The following is a 17,299-nucleotide window of genomic DNA, read 5'->3' as shown; positions in this document are numbered from 1 at the left end:
CATAAACCTACATGCTAGGCTACAATGAGAAGGAAGGAAAACTGCGTTTCTTTTTTATCGAACTTTTATCGACCCTCTTTTTTTCTATTGCGCTACACGTCTATCGATCGATATATATGGTTATTGAATTATCGCCCAGCCCTAGATTGTATTTGATTTTATGCCAGTCGTATCATTTTACTTGATCGTATTTACCCCCCACCCCCAATCCCCGGCAGGTCCGTGAAAATATTGTCTGACATCTAGCACTGTATTCTACAGGCCATCTACCCTTTGGTCTATGCTTGACTGTAGTTTTTGGCTTCCACCGCCCTCCATGCGCCATCTGTGCGGACAGAATTTCCACACCGGCAACTAGGAAATCTTGCAACTAAGCGGACACATCTACATGGAAAAACATGGCGAGTAAGCAAAGCTCCATATTAATTGTCAGAGTTCCTTGTGAAGAAACTTAACCGGGCAGAAGCAGGTGAAGCTGATTACCCCATTAGCCGAGTGGAGCAGAGAAGACGGAGGAAAAAGGCCAGCCATCCCAAAAAACAACAGCCAAAGGCAGTCTGCATGTATCCTCGACTGGATAATGCCTTATGTCTAGTTACCCTGTTAAAATTAAGTGTTTAGAGTAATAACGGACCCAAGACTTGTTAATGCGCTTGTTGACATTGTGGGGAGCATTATTATGTTGTCTTATTTAAAGAATCAATGTTGTGTATTGCTCTTAATAAAAAGATGCATCACTCTTTTGTAGGAGTGCATGCTAACCCCAAAGAAGAAAGCCTTTTAAAAAAGGAAGCTGGTGACAGCCATCGTGAAACCCATTATCTCTTAGCGTAGCTTTTGGTTTGTCAAGTGGGAGCATCACTATTGAGCTGTTTAAATTGGTCGATAGAGCAACCCTCTGGGAGGCTAGTGTCCCCACAGTGGGAACTAATTGAGATCCTAGTAAGGATCACCAACTGTATAATACAGGAGTTTACTTTAAGGTGTCAGGCAGAAGCCAGGGCAGGACATTCTTTAGATCATCTAACTGCAAATAAGGATCCAAGTGAAATTCAATAACAGGTCGCCAACAAGCCCATCTAATAGGAGACGTAACTACTTCCTGAACAGTACAGGCAGAGACAGCGATGACCATATTTGCCGAGCCTTAAGGATGCAATGTGTTTAGTGCAATTTTTGTCCCATCGGATGTAGTCCAAACGCCTCTTCAACATTCCTGCCAACCTGTTAGAACGGTAAATATAGGCATTAGAAACTGGTGTTAGTTGCACATATTTCTTATATAACAGACTCCAAATCTGTCTCTGTGTGCCATCCCATTTGCCGTCACCGCTCCACATCTTCCGCTTACTAATTTTCTCCTCTTTGTCCATCTTACTCCCTCTCCCCTAGTCTTTTTCCATGTCTCCCGCTCGCTGGTACTGACCCACATGCTGCTGCAGCTGCATCACATCAAGCTGAGGGCATAGATGAAGTGCGCACACACACACATAAAAAACAGTAGCCATCCCACACACTTGAGCATCTCTCCTTAAGCCGTTTGTCAGCAATGCTCCCCAAACACATCCACCCATAGCTCATCCTCGTCTCCATTGCAGTCAACACCCACACAGATATCAGCAATGGGAGTGAGATGCAGACATGAAAAGAGGAATCCACAGGAATAGGAAAGGGGTGTGGGGGTGTGGGGTGTTACGTGTTGGTGACAACTAAAAACAGCAGAAATATGATTGGTTACACAATCTCAAGGTGAAATACTATTTTAGAAAAAAATGGGGGGTGGAGTAAAGAAGCTGACAAAAGTTTGCTGTGTGCTAACGGCTAGAAAAAAGGATGTCATTTCTGAGAATACAGAGAAAACCAGAATACAGTTTATTCTTATACTTATTTATAGGAGTCAAGAGTTGCACTGAAGGGTTCAGAGGAGGAAACAGAAAGATGGAGGCGTCCAAACAACATAATGAAATGACTGTAAAGGATCTAACTCTTTAAAACCACCAGTGTGGTTCCACATGAGCAGAAATCAGAAATAACGCACCCTCAATCCAACTGGAGCTGGTCAAACAAGAGGAAGAGGGAGAGAAGAAGAGATGAGAAAAAAAAAGAGGAGTGCAAAACCTTATGTAATTGGGCCTGGAGGTAGAAAGGGACAAAAAAGAGACGAGGAGACGAAAAAGCGGCGACAAAGCCAGAGAGGTCACCCACAAATGAACTGCCTGAAAGCGCACAGCTACCAAAACAACATGCAAACTGTGACGCAACTGACATTTGTTCATAAAAATGACTTCCAACAGGGACAGCGTGAAAAAAAGAAGAAAATGCAGTTGTTTCTGCATTGTGTGTGTAATTTTATAAAAAAAATATCTCACTTTTTTTTTAATGCTTTCTTTCTCTGTTGTTCTAGTTTGGCTTTAGGTCAATTTGCCGCTTCACCAATTCATGCCTTCATAATACACCCACATCTTGCCAGTTTGTTCTTTTCTACTTCCTTTTTTTAGCTAAGAAGCACAAAACTCCAGTTTCTTATTTACAGTTGATGGATTTCAATTACACAGTTTATATAAATACACTAAAATCTTTGGCAATCGTAGACGACACCAAAGGTTTCACTGCTGTGCATTAACTAAGGAATATTCCAGATGAAATGGCTCCATTTCATGCCCAAAAAAGATGGGCACAAAACAACCAATTACTGCAACAGAGTCAAAGGAATAAAAAGAGAAACTGAGCAGTTTTTATCTTCCTGATTTCACTAAATATCTCTGTCATCTGCTGGCCAACCAGACCCACGACGCTTTTAGCCTAAGCAGCTCATGAGAAAACACTCACGCACAAAAAGAGTTTCACAACTAAAATTAAACATTGCACAATCATTTATTTTTTCCCCTGTCTCACTTCTGCAGACGCTAAAACTCATTCTTCTTCCCTTTTTTATTGTTCTGTTTAATTAAACTTGGTGATTCTAAGTGTTAATTTAGGGTTGATTTTAAAGCTAAAGCTCTATAGCAAGAATTATTTTTAAATTTTTTTTACACTTCTAAACTTCTGTTTATATATTAAGATTAAAACCTTTCGCTGCTGAACCAGACTGGTTAAATTATTTCTGGTGAGGTTAAAAAAAAAGTAAAAGCTAGTAAGAGTTAGAAGTTTAGAAAAACTGCATCTAATTAAAGGCATCGTTGGCAATGAATGTCTTGAAGATCTTAGACCTTCATATTTAGAACAGAAAAACGATCAGCTCTGTCAAGTCGAGGCGTGATCAGCCTTGACTGCTAACCTCACAGGAATTCCTTTCCATCCAGTGAAGACGCCATAATTTACAGGGTTTCTATTACAAACATTTAATATTAGGGATGTCTTAAAAACCTGAAATGAGATGACGGAACTTGCAAGACGCAATTCAAGACATGTCAAAACATATCTATGGTTCATTCTGTCAGTCAGTGGTGGAGAGATATGTCACTACATAACAGGATGGCTGATTGGCTTACATCAAAGTTACCCAACTCCATTCATTTGAGCTTTAGGCCCAGGGCTCGATGTTAACCGTCGCCCGATCGCCCGGGGCAAGTCGTCTTTATTGTCGGGAGAGTACAAATTTAATTGCATTTGCCCGCCGGGCAAGTGCAATGATTGCAAAAAAATATATATATTTATCACTCGAAATTACTTTAAAATCACTGACATTCGCTGAAAACCACCCACAAACCGGTGCCATTTTTGTTGTTTTGTACACATTCTCGCGTGATTTGAAAAAGCCGCGTGATTTTCCGCTAGATGGCGTGATTTTTCTCTCCTTGGGGAGAGAATTCTGTAGAGCAGGAGCTGGATGATGAATTTAATCTATACTATAATACATGTTAGATTAAAAATGATCAGTCAGGGATTAGGATAATAATAATAATAATAATAATTGTATGCGCACAGTGTAAATATTTCTATCATATGGCAGTCTTCTCTACAGTGGTCATACATTAAAAAATGTTTATTAAATTTTTTTTTCTTAGACATTGGAGTGGTGCATTTAAATGTTATAGAACTAAACATGTTAAATTGGTGAGTAGTAGTAGTGTAGTTTTTTTTTTTATTTTTAACATTACAATTTATATTTTTCCAAGCACACAAAAGTTTAAAGCAAAGTTTAGTTTGAAAAGAATGTGCAGGAAGGATTGAAAAGCATGTTAACACGGTAATGTAGGCTTGAGTTCATTATCTGACACATGCATATACACACCAGGAACCTGTAAACGTACTGAATTACAAAAAAACATTTAAAAAACAAACATTTTTCATTGATTTATATATATACAAAAATGAATATTAGGAACTATATTTATCAAACATTATACTGAGCAAGTAAAAATTGTTTCCGGGCAAATGAAATGTGAAAGCCACTTGCCCGAAGGGCAACGTCAACCCCTGTTTAGGCCTTTTGTCTAACAAGTCTAACAATATCTGAAGATTCTCAGTCCTCCAAGTGACATAATGGATTTAAATAGTGGCAGCATTTTAAATATCTCAGAGCAAACAAAATATTCTAAAAGAAAAATACAACAGGGCCACTGTTTTCACAATGCTAACCACTCTAATAGGTTGCATAACATCGTGAAGACCAATCAATTCACAAGAAGTTGCTCCTAACTGGCAAATAACTAAAAGCTAATGCTAAAACATTTAACATTAGCAATTCCAAACAGAAAGTAAGGTAGCATCTTTTCATAATTAACCCTCACATCAATAGTCTATAACTTTCTTATCTAACTGTAGTAAAAGAATGTTTAACAAACAGCTTATCAAGGTAATCCACATAGCTCTGTCACTATTTGCGTTCATGAACAGAAGCAAAGATTTCCAGCTCAGATAAAACTGCAGATTAAACAAACCGAAGTGGCTGTAGTGATTTGTGAATTGATGCACATGATTTTTGAACAGTGCAAAGAATGAACCTTTCGGATGAGCATGTAAAGCTACTTAAAATGAAAGAAAAACTGAAAAAACCCCAACAAACTAGCAATTTATGAGCTAAAAATGCAACTTCTATGCTTACAAAGGTATTTGAGTCTGAGTATTACGTATCTAACTGTGGTATATTCTTTGAATTTATGGAAATGTGAATGCAAATAACTTTTATTTAGAATCATACGTGAACTACTAAGTTTAAATTTTCATCACCCTCTCTGTTATCACTCTTCAGTCCGGAAGGTGATTAGATAAAGCCTTCGTAAGCTAAAAACAGAAGCTATTACTTTCAGTTTTCTGTTAGCAGTGCGTACAGCTGCTCTGAAATCAAAAGTTGCATTAGCTGCTGCTAAATAACGCTAAAAGTAAAAAATCTGCTTTACAGAATTTAGTAAATTCTAAGGAAGCAAATTTAAACATGCTGACATTGAGGAAAATATGAAAAGGGATAGGTCTCTATAACTTACACAAAAACTACTGTAGGATGTTTATCAAGTCTCTTGATAAGGGAAAACAGTAACAGTAACTGGAATAACAGATTAAATTATGAGTAAGAAGGTGAACGGAAAATATTACAGATTATTACTAATAAAACACATTAATTAGTCTTCTGCTGCCTCCTACTAAATGTTTCTATATTTAGTCCAATACATCGAATCTCAACTCTGACTTCCTTTTTTCCCTACTTAAGTATCCCCACAGCATGACGCTGCCACCAACATGTTTAACAGCGCGGTCACACAATCTCTAGAGCATCACAGACTGAAAACACATATTAAATCAAACTATTAGTATAAAGCAAAGCTAGATAAAAAGTTTTTCTTTAAAAGAAATTAAAACGCTGTGTTTGCTTTACCGCAATGTGTTTTGCACAAAAGGGGGTAAGAGATCAAAAGAGGAAAGGCAAGATAGAGACAGGAAGTGTTAGGGCGAGGCTGGATGAAACGCTCTGAAATGGAGAACAATGTGGTTCATGCAATATTAACATGTTTAATGCAGACAAATGTTGACGTATTTCTCTAAGTTCCTTTGTTAAACTTCAACAGACTAGTTTGGTTTGGTAGCTATGAGAGTATAACCAGGTTTATGCCATTTAAAAAAAAAATCTTACATATATTCATGTGAATTTATTGGTAACTTAAGAAAATCAGGTTGCGCTAACTGAGGGTGAATTATGGGAAAATCAATCTCCTTCTATCTTCAAATGCTTTCTAGTCAGTAGAGTCTGAGGGATGAGTTTCACATAGAAGCCAATCAACAAACCTCTGAAGACCTAATCAATGTGATTACAGAGCAGTCGGTGGAATCTCAGCTTTCTAACATCATGAAGAACTTCAGTAAACACGTTTGGTGAGGTGTTATCAAGAAATTACAAAACAAAAAAAAAGCGAGGAATTTGCTTCGACGCCAAATCAAAGTCAAACATATTTAATTACACCAACAGAATGAGACGGAGATGACACACCATCTGCGCCATTATTTAGGAACCTATGAGCGCGAAGCTAAATTAATCTAATGGTGCCGTTATGCCATGTCACAGCTAATAAAGAGTAGCAGCTCTTTAACAAGCACGCTAACAGACTTTGTCTGTAACGAGGACGGTGAGAGGCAGGGGACAAAATGAGTCACGCATAATTAAATCTATGAAGGAGGCAGGAATTCTGCTCAGCAAAAAATGGAACCTTCAAGTTTATTTATAGCCCAGAAAGTGCATACATACTCTCGACATACTCTTATAAAAGGAAACAAAAGTACTAATCGGCTCAAGCTATTGTCACTGGAGCGTAATCCTGAAGTCGTTGACAAGCTTAATCTACGTCACCTAACTAATGATACACACACTGAGCAGCAGGTATACAGAGTCAGGTCCGTCTAATACAGGGGTCTGCAACCTTTAATGGCCAAATAGCCATTTTGCCCTGAGTCCTAGTGAGTAAACAGCATTTAGAATCACTAAATATTACATCAATTTTAATAAACACAGACTAATATTTCTGTGAATTATCTGCAATCTTAAAAACCAACATTTTTTTTGTATTTTTATCTTATAAAAAAAATAATAAATCATAATTTCCAAGCTAATTAAAAGAAAACTTGCTCTAAAACCACACTTCTTGTTCTTTTAATGGCCTTCTGTGCTGAAAATTCAGTTTGAATATTCTTTATAAAAAACCACTAAAGCTTCAAAGATGGATTAGCATTATTTCAGTACATTAGTTTGCTTTTTATATCATTTTTAGCCACTATTAAGAGCCGTTGTAGAGGGTCCAGAGAGACAGATGTGACTCGGGAGCTGAGCTTCTAGCATCTCAACAGCTATGTCACCTTTGCCCTGTTTAAGACCGAATTCTGTTCAAGGGTGTGAAAAAATATTTGCACCCCTGTTAGAATGAGCGAAAAAAAAATAGGCTGGATGATGGCTGTTATTCAGCTGAAGCATGAAAAATCTGCGTTTTTCCGAGTACTAAATGCAACATATTTAGAACCCAAACGACACCAATATAAACTTTTTTTTCAGCATTGGTAATTATAATAGAGAGATCTTATAATGATGTAAATGACAAAGATGTCAGTGTTTTGTTTGAAACTATTCTTCAATTGAATAAATATCCACAAATACTGGATAAAGCTGGATTTCCTTTTAAATGTGAATGTGGTTATAAAAGTTCGGCCCCTGAACTGTTTGTTGGTTCAAGAATCTGTTAATCCAGTTACACCTTTTAGTCTTTGTGCTTACACATCTGTTCTCCATTAAAGTCAACCTGTCCTACCAAGATTGCATCGTTTTGGTAAAGCCAACATTTGCACAGAGGTCACTGCATGCGACTTTAGTCAAAAGGAGCTAATTGTTTAAAGGTATCTGTCAGGAGAAGAAAACAAACAAAATCACACATGATTTTAAGTAAATGTAGTACTGCTGTGAAGTATAAGCTTAATTAAAAAGAAACGAGAAGCTTGAAACTGCTCAGAGAGGCTTTCAAAGTGATGACAACAGTAAAGAAGCTGGATTTCCTATAACTTGTAAATTGGTTTATTGTTTCCACAACTTAATTAAAGTGATCAAAATAAATACTAAACATTCCTTTGGACATTATTCTGCTACAGTGAAGATTTTTACTTGAAAGTAGGGCTGGGCAATCAAACCATAAAATATATATCGCAATAAACGTCTGATCAATAGGAAATACAAACAATAAAATTATCTATGATTTCATTGAGCTTCAAACCAGAACTGTAGGGTATTCTGGGATATTTGAGCAAAAGAAAGAATTAAACCTCTCGTGGCCAAGATTTGTGAACTCTTTTTAAATGTAATGGTTACATAGGGTTAAGTCTCTAATTTCTATTTGGCCTTTTTTCCTCCCCTGACCTTATTTTTTAAAGTTAAAGCAAGAAACGGATCTGTACTTATTGAAATCTACTGATATGAAAGGCTTTTGTCGTGATAGCTTTTCAGCCATATTTAAAATTAGTTTTTTTAACATATCTTTATGCCGTATGTTGGCTAAGATTCTCAGTCGTCTTGGTCATAGTTATTTCAAAAATAAGTTAAAAACAATCCAGGAAGCATTTTCAATTTATTTGAAAAATTGGATTGAAAAACCTTCCTGGATGGGAAGTGAAATGTCTTGTGTATTGTTTTTAACTTGTTTTATTTTTTTTTTTTANTACTTTAAAATCACTGACATTCGCTGAAAACCACCCACAAACCGGTGCCATTTTTGTTGTTTTGTACACATTCTCGCGTGATTTGAAAAAGCCGCGTGATTTTCCGCTAGATGGCGTGATTTTTCTCTCCTTGGGGAGAGAATTCTGTAGAGCAGGAGCTGGATGATGAATTTAATCTATACTATAATACATGTTAGATTAAAAATGATCAGTCAGGGATTAGGATAATAATAATAATAATAATAATTGTATGCGCACAGTGTAAATATTTCTATCATATGGCAGTCTTCTCTACAGTGGTCATACATTAAAAAATGTTTATTAAATTTTTTTTTCTTAGACATTGGAGTGGTGCATTTAAATGTTATAGAACTAAACATGTTAAATTGGTGAGTAGTAGTAGTGTAGTTTTTTTTTTTATTTTTAACATTACAATTTATATTTTTCCAAGCACACAAAAGTTTAAAGCAAAGTTTAGTTTGAAAAGAATGTGCAGGAAGGATTGAAAAGCATGTTAACACGGTAATGTAGGCTTGAGTTCATTATCTGACACATGCATATACACACCAGGAACCTGTAAACGTACTGAATTACAAAAAAACATTTAAAAAACAAACATTTTTCATTGATTTATATATATACAAAAATGAATATTAGGAACTATATTTATCAAACATTATACTGAGCAAGTAAAAATTGTTTCCGGGCAAATGAAATGTGAAAGCCACTTGCCCGAAGGGCAACGTCAACCCCTGTTTAGGCCTTTTGTCTAACAAGTCTAACAATATCTGAAGATTCTCAGTCCTCCAAGTGACATAATGGATTTAAATAGTGGCAGCATTTTAAATATCTCAGAGCAAACAAAATATTCTAAAAGAAAAATACAACAGGGCCACTGTTTTCACAATGCTAACCACTCTAATAGGTTGCATAACATCGTGAAGACCAATCAATTCACAAGAAGTTGCTCCTAACTGGCAAATAACTAAAAGCTAATGCTAAAACATTTAACATTAGCAATTCCAAACAGAAAGTAAGGTAGCATCTTTTCATAATTAACCCTCACATCAATAGTCTATAACTTTCTTATCTAACTGTAGTAAAAGAATGTTTAACAAACAGCTTATCAAGGTAATCCACATAGCTCTGTCACTATTTGCGTTCATGAACAGAAGCAAAGATTTCCAGCTCAGATAAAACTGCAGATTAAACAAACCGAAGTGGCTGTAGTGATTTGTGAATTGATGCACATGATTTTTGAACAGTGCAAAGAATGAACCTTTCGGATGAGCATGTAAAGCTACTTAAAATGAAAGAAAAACTGAAAAAACCCCAACAAACTAGCAATTTATGAGCTAAAAATGCAACTTCTATGCTTACAAAGGTATTTGAGTCTGAGTATTACGTATCTAACTGTGGTATATTCTTTGAATTTATGGAAATGTGAATGCAAATAACTTTTATTTAGAATCATACGTGAACTACTAAGTTTAAATTTTCATCACCCTCTCTGTTATCACTCTTCAGTCCGGAAGGTGATTAGATAAAGCCTTCGTTAAGCCAAAAATAGAAGCTATTACTTTCAGTTTTCTGTTAGCAGTGCGTACAGCTGCTCTGAAATCAAAAGTTGCATTAGCTGCTGCTAAATAACGCTAAAAGTAAAAAATCTGCTTTACAGAATTTAGTAAATTCTAAGGAAGCAAATTTAAACATGCTGACATTGAGGAAAATATGAAAAGGGATAGGTCTCTATAACTTACACAAAAACTACTGTAGGATGTTTATCAAGTCTCTTGATAAGGGAAAACAGTAACAGTAACTGGAATAACAGATTAAATTATGAGTAAGAAGGTGAACGGAAAATATTACAGATTATTACTAATAAAACACATTAATAAGTCTTCTGCTGCCTCCTACTAAATGTTTCTATATTTAGTCCAATACATCGAATCTCAACTCTGACCTTTTTTCCCTACTTAAGTATCCCCACAGCATGACGCTGCCACCAACATGTTTAACAGTGCGGTCACACAATCTCTAGAGCATCACAGACTGAAAACACATATTAAATCAAACTATTAGTATAAAGCAAAGCTAGATAAAAAGTTTTTCTTTAAAAGAAATTAAAATGCTGCGTGTGTTTTACCGCAACATGTTGTGCATAAAAGGGGGTAAGAGATCAAAAGAGGAAAGGCAAGATAGAGACAGGAAGTGTTAGGGCGAGGCTGGATGAAACGCTCTGAAATGGAGAACAATGTGGTTCATGCAATATTAACATGTTTAATGCAGACAAATGTTGACGTATTTCTCTAAGTTCCTTTGTTAAACTTCAACAGACTAGTTTGGTTTGGTAGCTATGAGAGTATAACCAGGTTTATGCCATTTAAAAAAAAATCTTACATATATTCATGTGAATTTATTGGTAACTTAAGAAAATCAGGTTGCGCTAACTGAGGGTGAATTATGGGAAAATCAATCTCCTTCTATCTTCAAATGCTTTCTAGTCAGTAGAGTCTGAGGGATGAGTTTCACATAGAAGCCAATCAACAAACCTCTGAAGACCTAATCAATGTGATTACAGAGCAGTCGGTGGAATCTCAGCTTTCTAACATCATGAAGAACTTCAGTAAACACGTTTGGTGAGGTGTTATCAAGAAATTACAAAACAAAAAAAAAGCGAGGAATTTGCTTCGACGCCAAATCAAAGTCAAACATATTTAATTACACCAACAGAATGAGACGGAGATGACACACCATCTGCGCCATTATTTAGGAACCTATGAGCGCGAAGCTAAATTAATCTAATGGTGCCGTTATGCCATGTCACAGCTAATAAAGAGTAGCAGCTCTTTAACAAGCACGCTAACAGACTTTGTCTGTAACGAGGACGGTGAGAGGCAGGGGACAAAATGAGTCACGCATAATTAAATCTATGAAGGAGGCAGGAATTCTGCTCAGCAAAAAATGGAACCTTCAAGTTTATTTATAGCCCAGAAAGTGCATACATACTCTCGACATACTCTTATAAAAGGAAACAAAAGTACTAATCGGCTCAGGCTATTGTCACTGGAGCGTAATCCTGAAGTCGTTGACAAGCTTAATCTACGTCACCTAACTAATGATACACACACTGAGCAGCATGTATACAGAGTCAGGTCCGTCTATTACAGGGGTCTGCAACCTTTAATGGCCAAATAGCCATTTTGCCCTGAGTCCTGCTGAGTAAACAGCATTAGAACCACAAAATATTACATCAATTTTAATAAACACAGACTAATATTTCTGTGAATTATCTGCAATCTTAAAAACCAACATTTTTTTTGTATTTTTATCTTATAAAAAAAATAATAAATCATAATTTCCAAGCTAATTAAAAGAAAACTTGCTCTAAAACCACACTTCTTGTTCTTTTAATGGCCTTCTGTGCTGAAAATTCAGTTTGAATATTCTTTATAAAAAACCACTAAAGCTTCAAAGATGGATTAGCATTATTTCAGTACATTAGTTTGCTTTTTATATCATTTTTAGCCACTATTAAGAGCCGTTGTAGAGGGTCCAGAGAGACAGATGTGACTCGGGAGCTGAGCTTCTAGCATCTCAACAGCTATGTCACCTTTGCCCTGTTTAAGACCGAATTCTGTTCAAGGGTGTGAAAAAATATTTGCACCCCTGTTAGAATGAGCGAAAAAAAAATAGGCTGGATGATGGCTGTTATTCAGCTGAAGCATGAAAAATCTGTGTTTTTCCGAGTAGTAAATGCAACATATTTAGAACCCAAACGACACCAATATTAACTTTTTTTTCAGCATTGGTAATTATAATAGAGAGATCTTATAATGATGTAAATGACAAAGATGTCAGTGTTTTGTTTGAAACTATTCTTCAATTGAATAAATATCCACAAATACTGGATAAAGCTGGATTTCCTTTTAAATGTGAATGTGGTTATAAAAGTTCGGCCCCTGAACTGTTTGTTGGTTCAAGAATCTGTTAATCCAGTTACACCTTTTAGTCTTTGTGCTTACACATCTGTTCTCCATTAAAGTCAACCTGTCCTACCAAGATTGCATCGTTTTGGTAAAGCCAACATTTGCACAGAGGTCACTGCATGCGACTTTAGTCAAAAGGAGCTAATTGTTTAAAGGTATCTGTCAGGAGAAGAAAACAAACAAAATCACACATGATTTTAAGTAAATGTAGTACTGCTGTGAAGTATAAGCTTAATTAAAAAGAAACGAGAAGCTTGAAACTGCTCAGAGAGGCTTTCAAAGTGATGACAACAGTAAAGAAGCTGGATTTCCTATAACTTGTAAATTGGTTTATTGTTTCCACAACTTAATTAAAGTGATCAAAATAAATACTAAACATTCCTTTGGACATTATTCTGCTACAGTGAAGATTTTTACTTGAAAGTAGGGCTGGGCAATCAAACCATAAAATATATATCGCAATAAACGTCTGATCAATAGGAAATACAAACAATAAAATTATCTATGATTTCATTGAGCTTCAAACCAGAACTGTAGGGTATTCTGGGATATTTGAGCAAAAGAAAGAATTAAACCTCTCGTGGCCAAGATTTGTGAACTCTTTTTAAATGTAATGGTTACATAGGGTTAAGTCTCTAATTTCTATTTGGCCTTTTTTCCTCCCCTGACCTTATTTTTTAAAGTTAAAGCAAGAAACGGATCTGTACTTATTGAAATCTACTGATATGAAAGGCTTTTGTCGTGATAGCTTTTCAGCCATATTTAAAATTAGTTTTTTTAACATATCTTTATGCCGTATGTTGGCTAAGATTCTCAGTCGTCTTGGTCATAGTTATTTCAAAAATAAGTTAAAAACAATCCAGGAAGCATTTTCAATTTATTTGAAAAATTGGATTGAAAAACCTTCCTGGATGGGAAGTGAAATGTCTTGTGTATTGTTTTTAACTTGTTTTATTTTTATATATATATCTTTACGCCAAAATCTCAGTTTTAAAGGGGGTAAATCGTTAAGGATTTAAACAAATAAATACCATATTATCCAGACTATAGAGTGCACCTCACTATGAGTCACACCCTCTACATTTTTTTGAAAAAACTGGAAACGCCTATATATAAGCCTCAATGCTAATATAAGCCGCTAATATCTACTGAACTGTCTCCCTCCAAACCTGTAGGGGGAGCTCTACATATCGCCCCTGGAGTAGGGATGAAGAAGAGTTGATTCAATCAACGGCTTTTCCTTAGATAGAAAACTTTGAATCAATTTCACTGTGTGATTGAATTATTAAGTGCCTTGAAATGACGTGTTATGAATTGTCGCTATATAAATAAACTGAATTGAATAGAAGAATGCTAGCTCTCGTTAGCTTGTTAGCTCGCAGCAGTAAGAGCTTCTACTGAAAGATGGGGCTTCCTCAGCTCTTTATTTCAGCTCTGCAGGAGTTGAGCCCAGTCTCTTCATTGTTTCGGCAGCTTTAATGTTACAAATAAATGTAAAAATTTGTGACTTCGGAACATTTGTTCTCTACCGTACGTCCTGCTAGCATGTTCTTGTGCTAAATGAAAATTAGCTCCTTATTCCTTTATTCCCAACTTTGACTTTCCACAGAAGAGCCGCATGGTTCAGAGCGTGGGAAAAAAGTGGTGGCTTATGGTCTTTTATAACAAACACTTTAAAATAGGGATCAGTTTCAGTCTGATACTGGAAATATGATTTAATTCTAAGTCTTGAACTTCTGCTTCACAGTCACATTTAAATGAACACTATCCTTCCCTATATTGTCTCTGAAAAAGACAACTCTGTACATGAACTACTGCTTTATTACTATTTGAGAGTATTTCTAAGTTTTTTACAGGGACTTTGGTGAAGAGAAACTCCTGCTTCTCCCATCAGCATTACCAACCCACTGTAGTGTTCATATGATTCAATTATGTGATCAATACCAGACTTGAATCAACTGCCATTATCTCCCGTGAACAAATCGAGCATTATGGGATGCCATCTCCATGGCAGCAGTTTGCGGGAATTCCTTGCCTCCCATTGATTGGCCTGTGTTTTACAGTCTGTGGTCAGCGCAGGTGATGGATAACGATTTTAGCTAAAACACTTAGCTTTGTTTTTTGCCATTGCTTCATACACGCAGCCCAGAATGAAGAACTGAAGCTCATCTTCCAAAACGGAGGATGTTATTCATTAACACCTTTTTTACGAATCATTTACACTTTTATATTTTCAGATTTAATAAAAATCTTTTTTTATGCAATTATCAAATCCAAATTTAGGAAAGTGTAAAGTTGTTTTAGTCCTAAGCCTAAATTAATTACAGTTTTCCTTTTATTTATATTACTTTCTATTTATTCTCTAAGCTTTCTTTAATTTCCGGTCTCACTAAACCCCTTCATGACTACCTAAAGCCATTCTGTTACTTCCTAAACAAACAAAACCAAATATACAGTAGTAACATTCACATCATGAAATTATGCATATGAACATTAAAAAGAAAAATGCAAAAATAAGGAACAGTTTTAAAATCATTCAGAACTGAACTCCACTGGAAAAAAGCATGTAAAAACATAACTAACACCTATATGATGAAATGGTCGGCATAAATTATTTTATGCCAGTCAGTCATAAGGCAAGGTAAGGCAAGGGAAATTTATTTGTATAGCTCAATTCAGTACAAAGACAATGCAAAGTGCTTTATATGATGAAAATATAGGAAAATAAAACAGATAATAAATTAAAAAATAAAGAAATCAAACAAAATAAAAAAGCAGAAACAAAAAAGAACATTAAAAACAGCTGGACTAAAGAAAATAAAAAAGTTGAACTACTGATGTTTCAGTTGAACTTTTTAACTAGAACAGTGGAAGGCAATCCTAAACAAATGTGTTTTTAGTCTTGATTTAAAGGAACTCAGGCTTTCCTCACTGTTACAGTTTTCTGGAAGTTTGTTCCACATAAGTGGAGCATAGGAACTAAATGCTGCTTCTCGTACTCCTCAACATGTTCAGACTTCAAACATTCATATTGATCAGCTATGTTTCCACTCTACCAGTGTAACATGAGCCTCAAGTATTTTCGTGTCGAGTGCTGGTGTTTCTTCATATGCCAGCAAGAACCTAATATCAAGCAATCAATACCAGAGTCCAGAGGCCACCAACAAGAAGGCCAAAAAAGAAATGATATTGCCATGCAGTGATCACATCCTGTGTGACAGATTCTAACACAAGCCATCACAGTGATGGTGAAAATGGAAAGTGACGCAACGAGGCACTCTGCCGACCTCAACAGACCCCCGAAATGCTGCAGATAACGTCAGAAGTCTCATTTAATCGATTGTACAAGATAAGGTGGAAACCAAGTGAAGAAAAAGACAATGTAGATGTCTGACAGGCAGAAAGAGGGAGATAACAAATGTTTTTGTTCCACCAACAACACATGAAAAAGTCCATCAAATGGCCATCTTAACACATCTGAAAGTCTGAAAGGTTTGAAATTTTCACATGCTGCTAAATAACTGAGTGCTTAATATGAGCTCCCACGAAAGCTACGAATTCAGATCTCAATTTTTGATGATTTCCGTTGACTTAGCTGAGAATTTTCTGAGAGCATTTTATGTCATAATTTGATAGGGTTTCTCTTCCTAACTTTAAAGATTATAGTTATGGTATTATATATGCTCTGAAATGCTCCAAGCACATTCGAAAAGGTCTAAACATCTGGACAACTTGTAAAACCACACATGGTCCCTTTGCGTTCTCCTACCTTGGCCCTTATCTGTCCGGACGTTGATACTTTGCGGATCAACTTGTGTGAAGTCTCGTCTTGTTCTCCGTCGCTGTCTGAAGACTCTTCTGCAGCTTCTCCAGTCTGAAAGGCAAAGAGCGGTGAATTACTTTAACCTCAATGTGTTTCTGTGAATTTCTTTTCACCAGTTATCACAAGGATGGATTTTATCACTTTATTCTAAAGTTGTTTGTGAGGGGTGTAATGTGTGAACTCGCTGTGCTGCAGACAGAGCTGACGGGAAACAAACTTTTCACGTTTAGAGCTTATGGCCAGAATATAAGGCCCCACCCTAAAAATGCAACTGTTGCACAGAGGCATGTTAGCAGCACTTTGCTCTCAGGCACTGTTTGGACAAGAACTGTCCATTAAGTTTCTGTTTCTGTTGACATTTTAGTTACGAATCACAGGCCACTACAAAAAAATTAAAAACAGTGTATTTTCCCTGCCACACCAATAGAGGAGAGTACGCTCTTAAAAACTCACATGCAATGAAAAAAATCCTCCCTGCTTAAAAAGGCAGCAGCAACAAGTCATACTGGACATCTCTCAGGGCTATTTTGGAAAGGACGTTTTTTCTTTTTCTGTACAAAGCAACAGACACCATCACATTGGAAACCGTTTTCAAATCAAACCCTTTCCATAGAACAAATATTTTGTTGTGGTGTAGTTAAATTTGTAGGGAAGCAGTTGTTCCAACTGCTGCATTTCCGAATTCTCCCGAGTGGTCTCCGACTTTACACGAGTGAATAAAGTGAATGTGATTGCTCGTTTATCAAGGGAGCGGGATTGTTGTGGCGTAAGTTTTGCAAGCAAGTTTGATTGTGGCCGGTTTGTTGGAAGCATCTTGCTAACCATTTAGCAACTTAGTACTAGTAGGTTCTCAATGGGA

At 36.2% G+C, this 17,299-nt stretch overlaps 1 protein-coding gene across 1 annotated transcript in view; it reads right to left on the bottom strand.

Annotated features, from left to right (window-relative positions):
* LOC107097990 (diacylglycerol kinase delta-like) overlaps positions 1-17,299 on the bottom strand; it is a 117,010-nt gene that overhangs the window by 92,749 nt on the left and 6,962 nt on the right. The window contains exon 3 of the mRNA XM_015395408.1: positions 16,387-16,491. Coding sequence (XP_015250894.1) covers positions 16,387-16,491 — 105 coding nt within the window. The remainder of the gene's footprint in view (positions 1-16,386; positions 16,492-17,299) is intronic.

This window comes from Cyprinodon variegatus, unplaced genomic scaffold (assembly GCF_000732505.1).
Source record: "Cyprinodon variegatus isolate N-32 unplaced genomic scaffold, C_variegatus-1.0 Scaffold739, whole genome shotgun sequence".
In the NCBI taxonomy this organism is placed as follows: Eukaryota; Metazoa; Chordata; class Actinopteri; order Cyprinodontiformes; family Cyprinodontidae; genus Cyprinodon; species Cyprinodon variegatus.
Note: the sequence above shows the minus strand (reverse complement) of the source record. Positions and strands in the feature narration are given on the sequence as shown.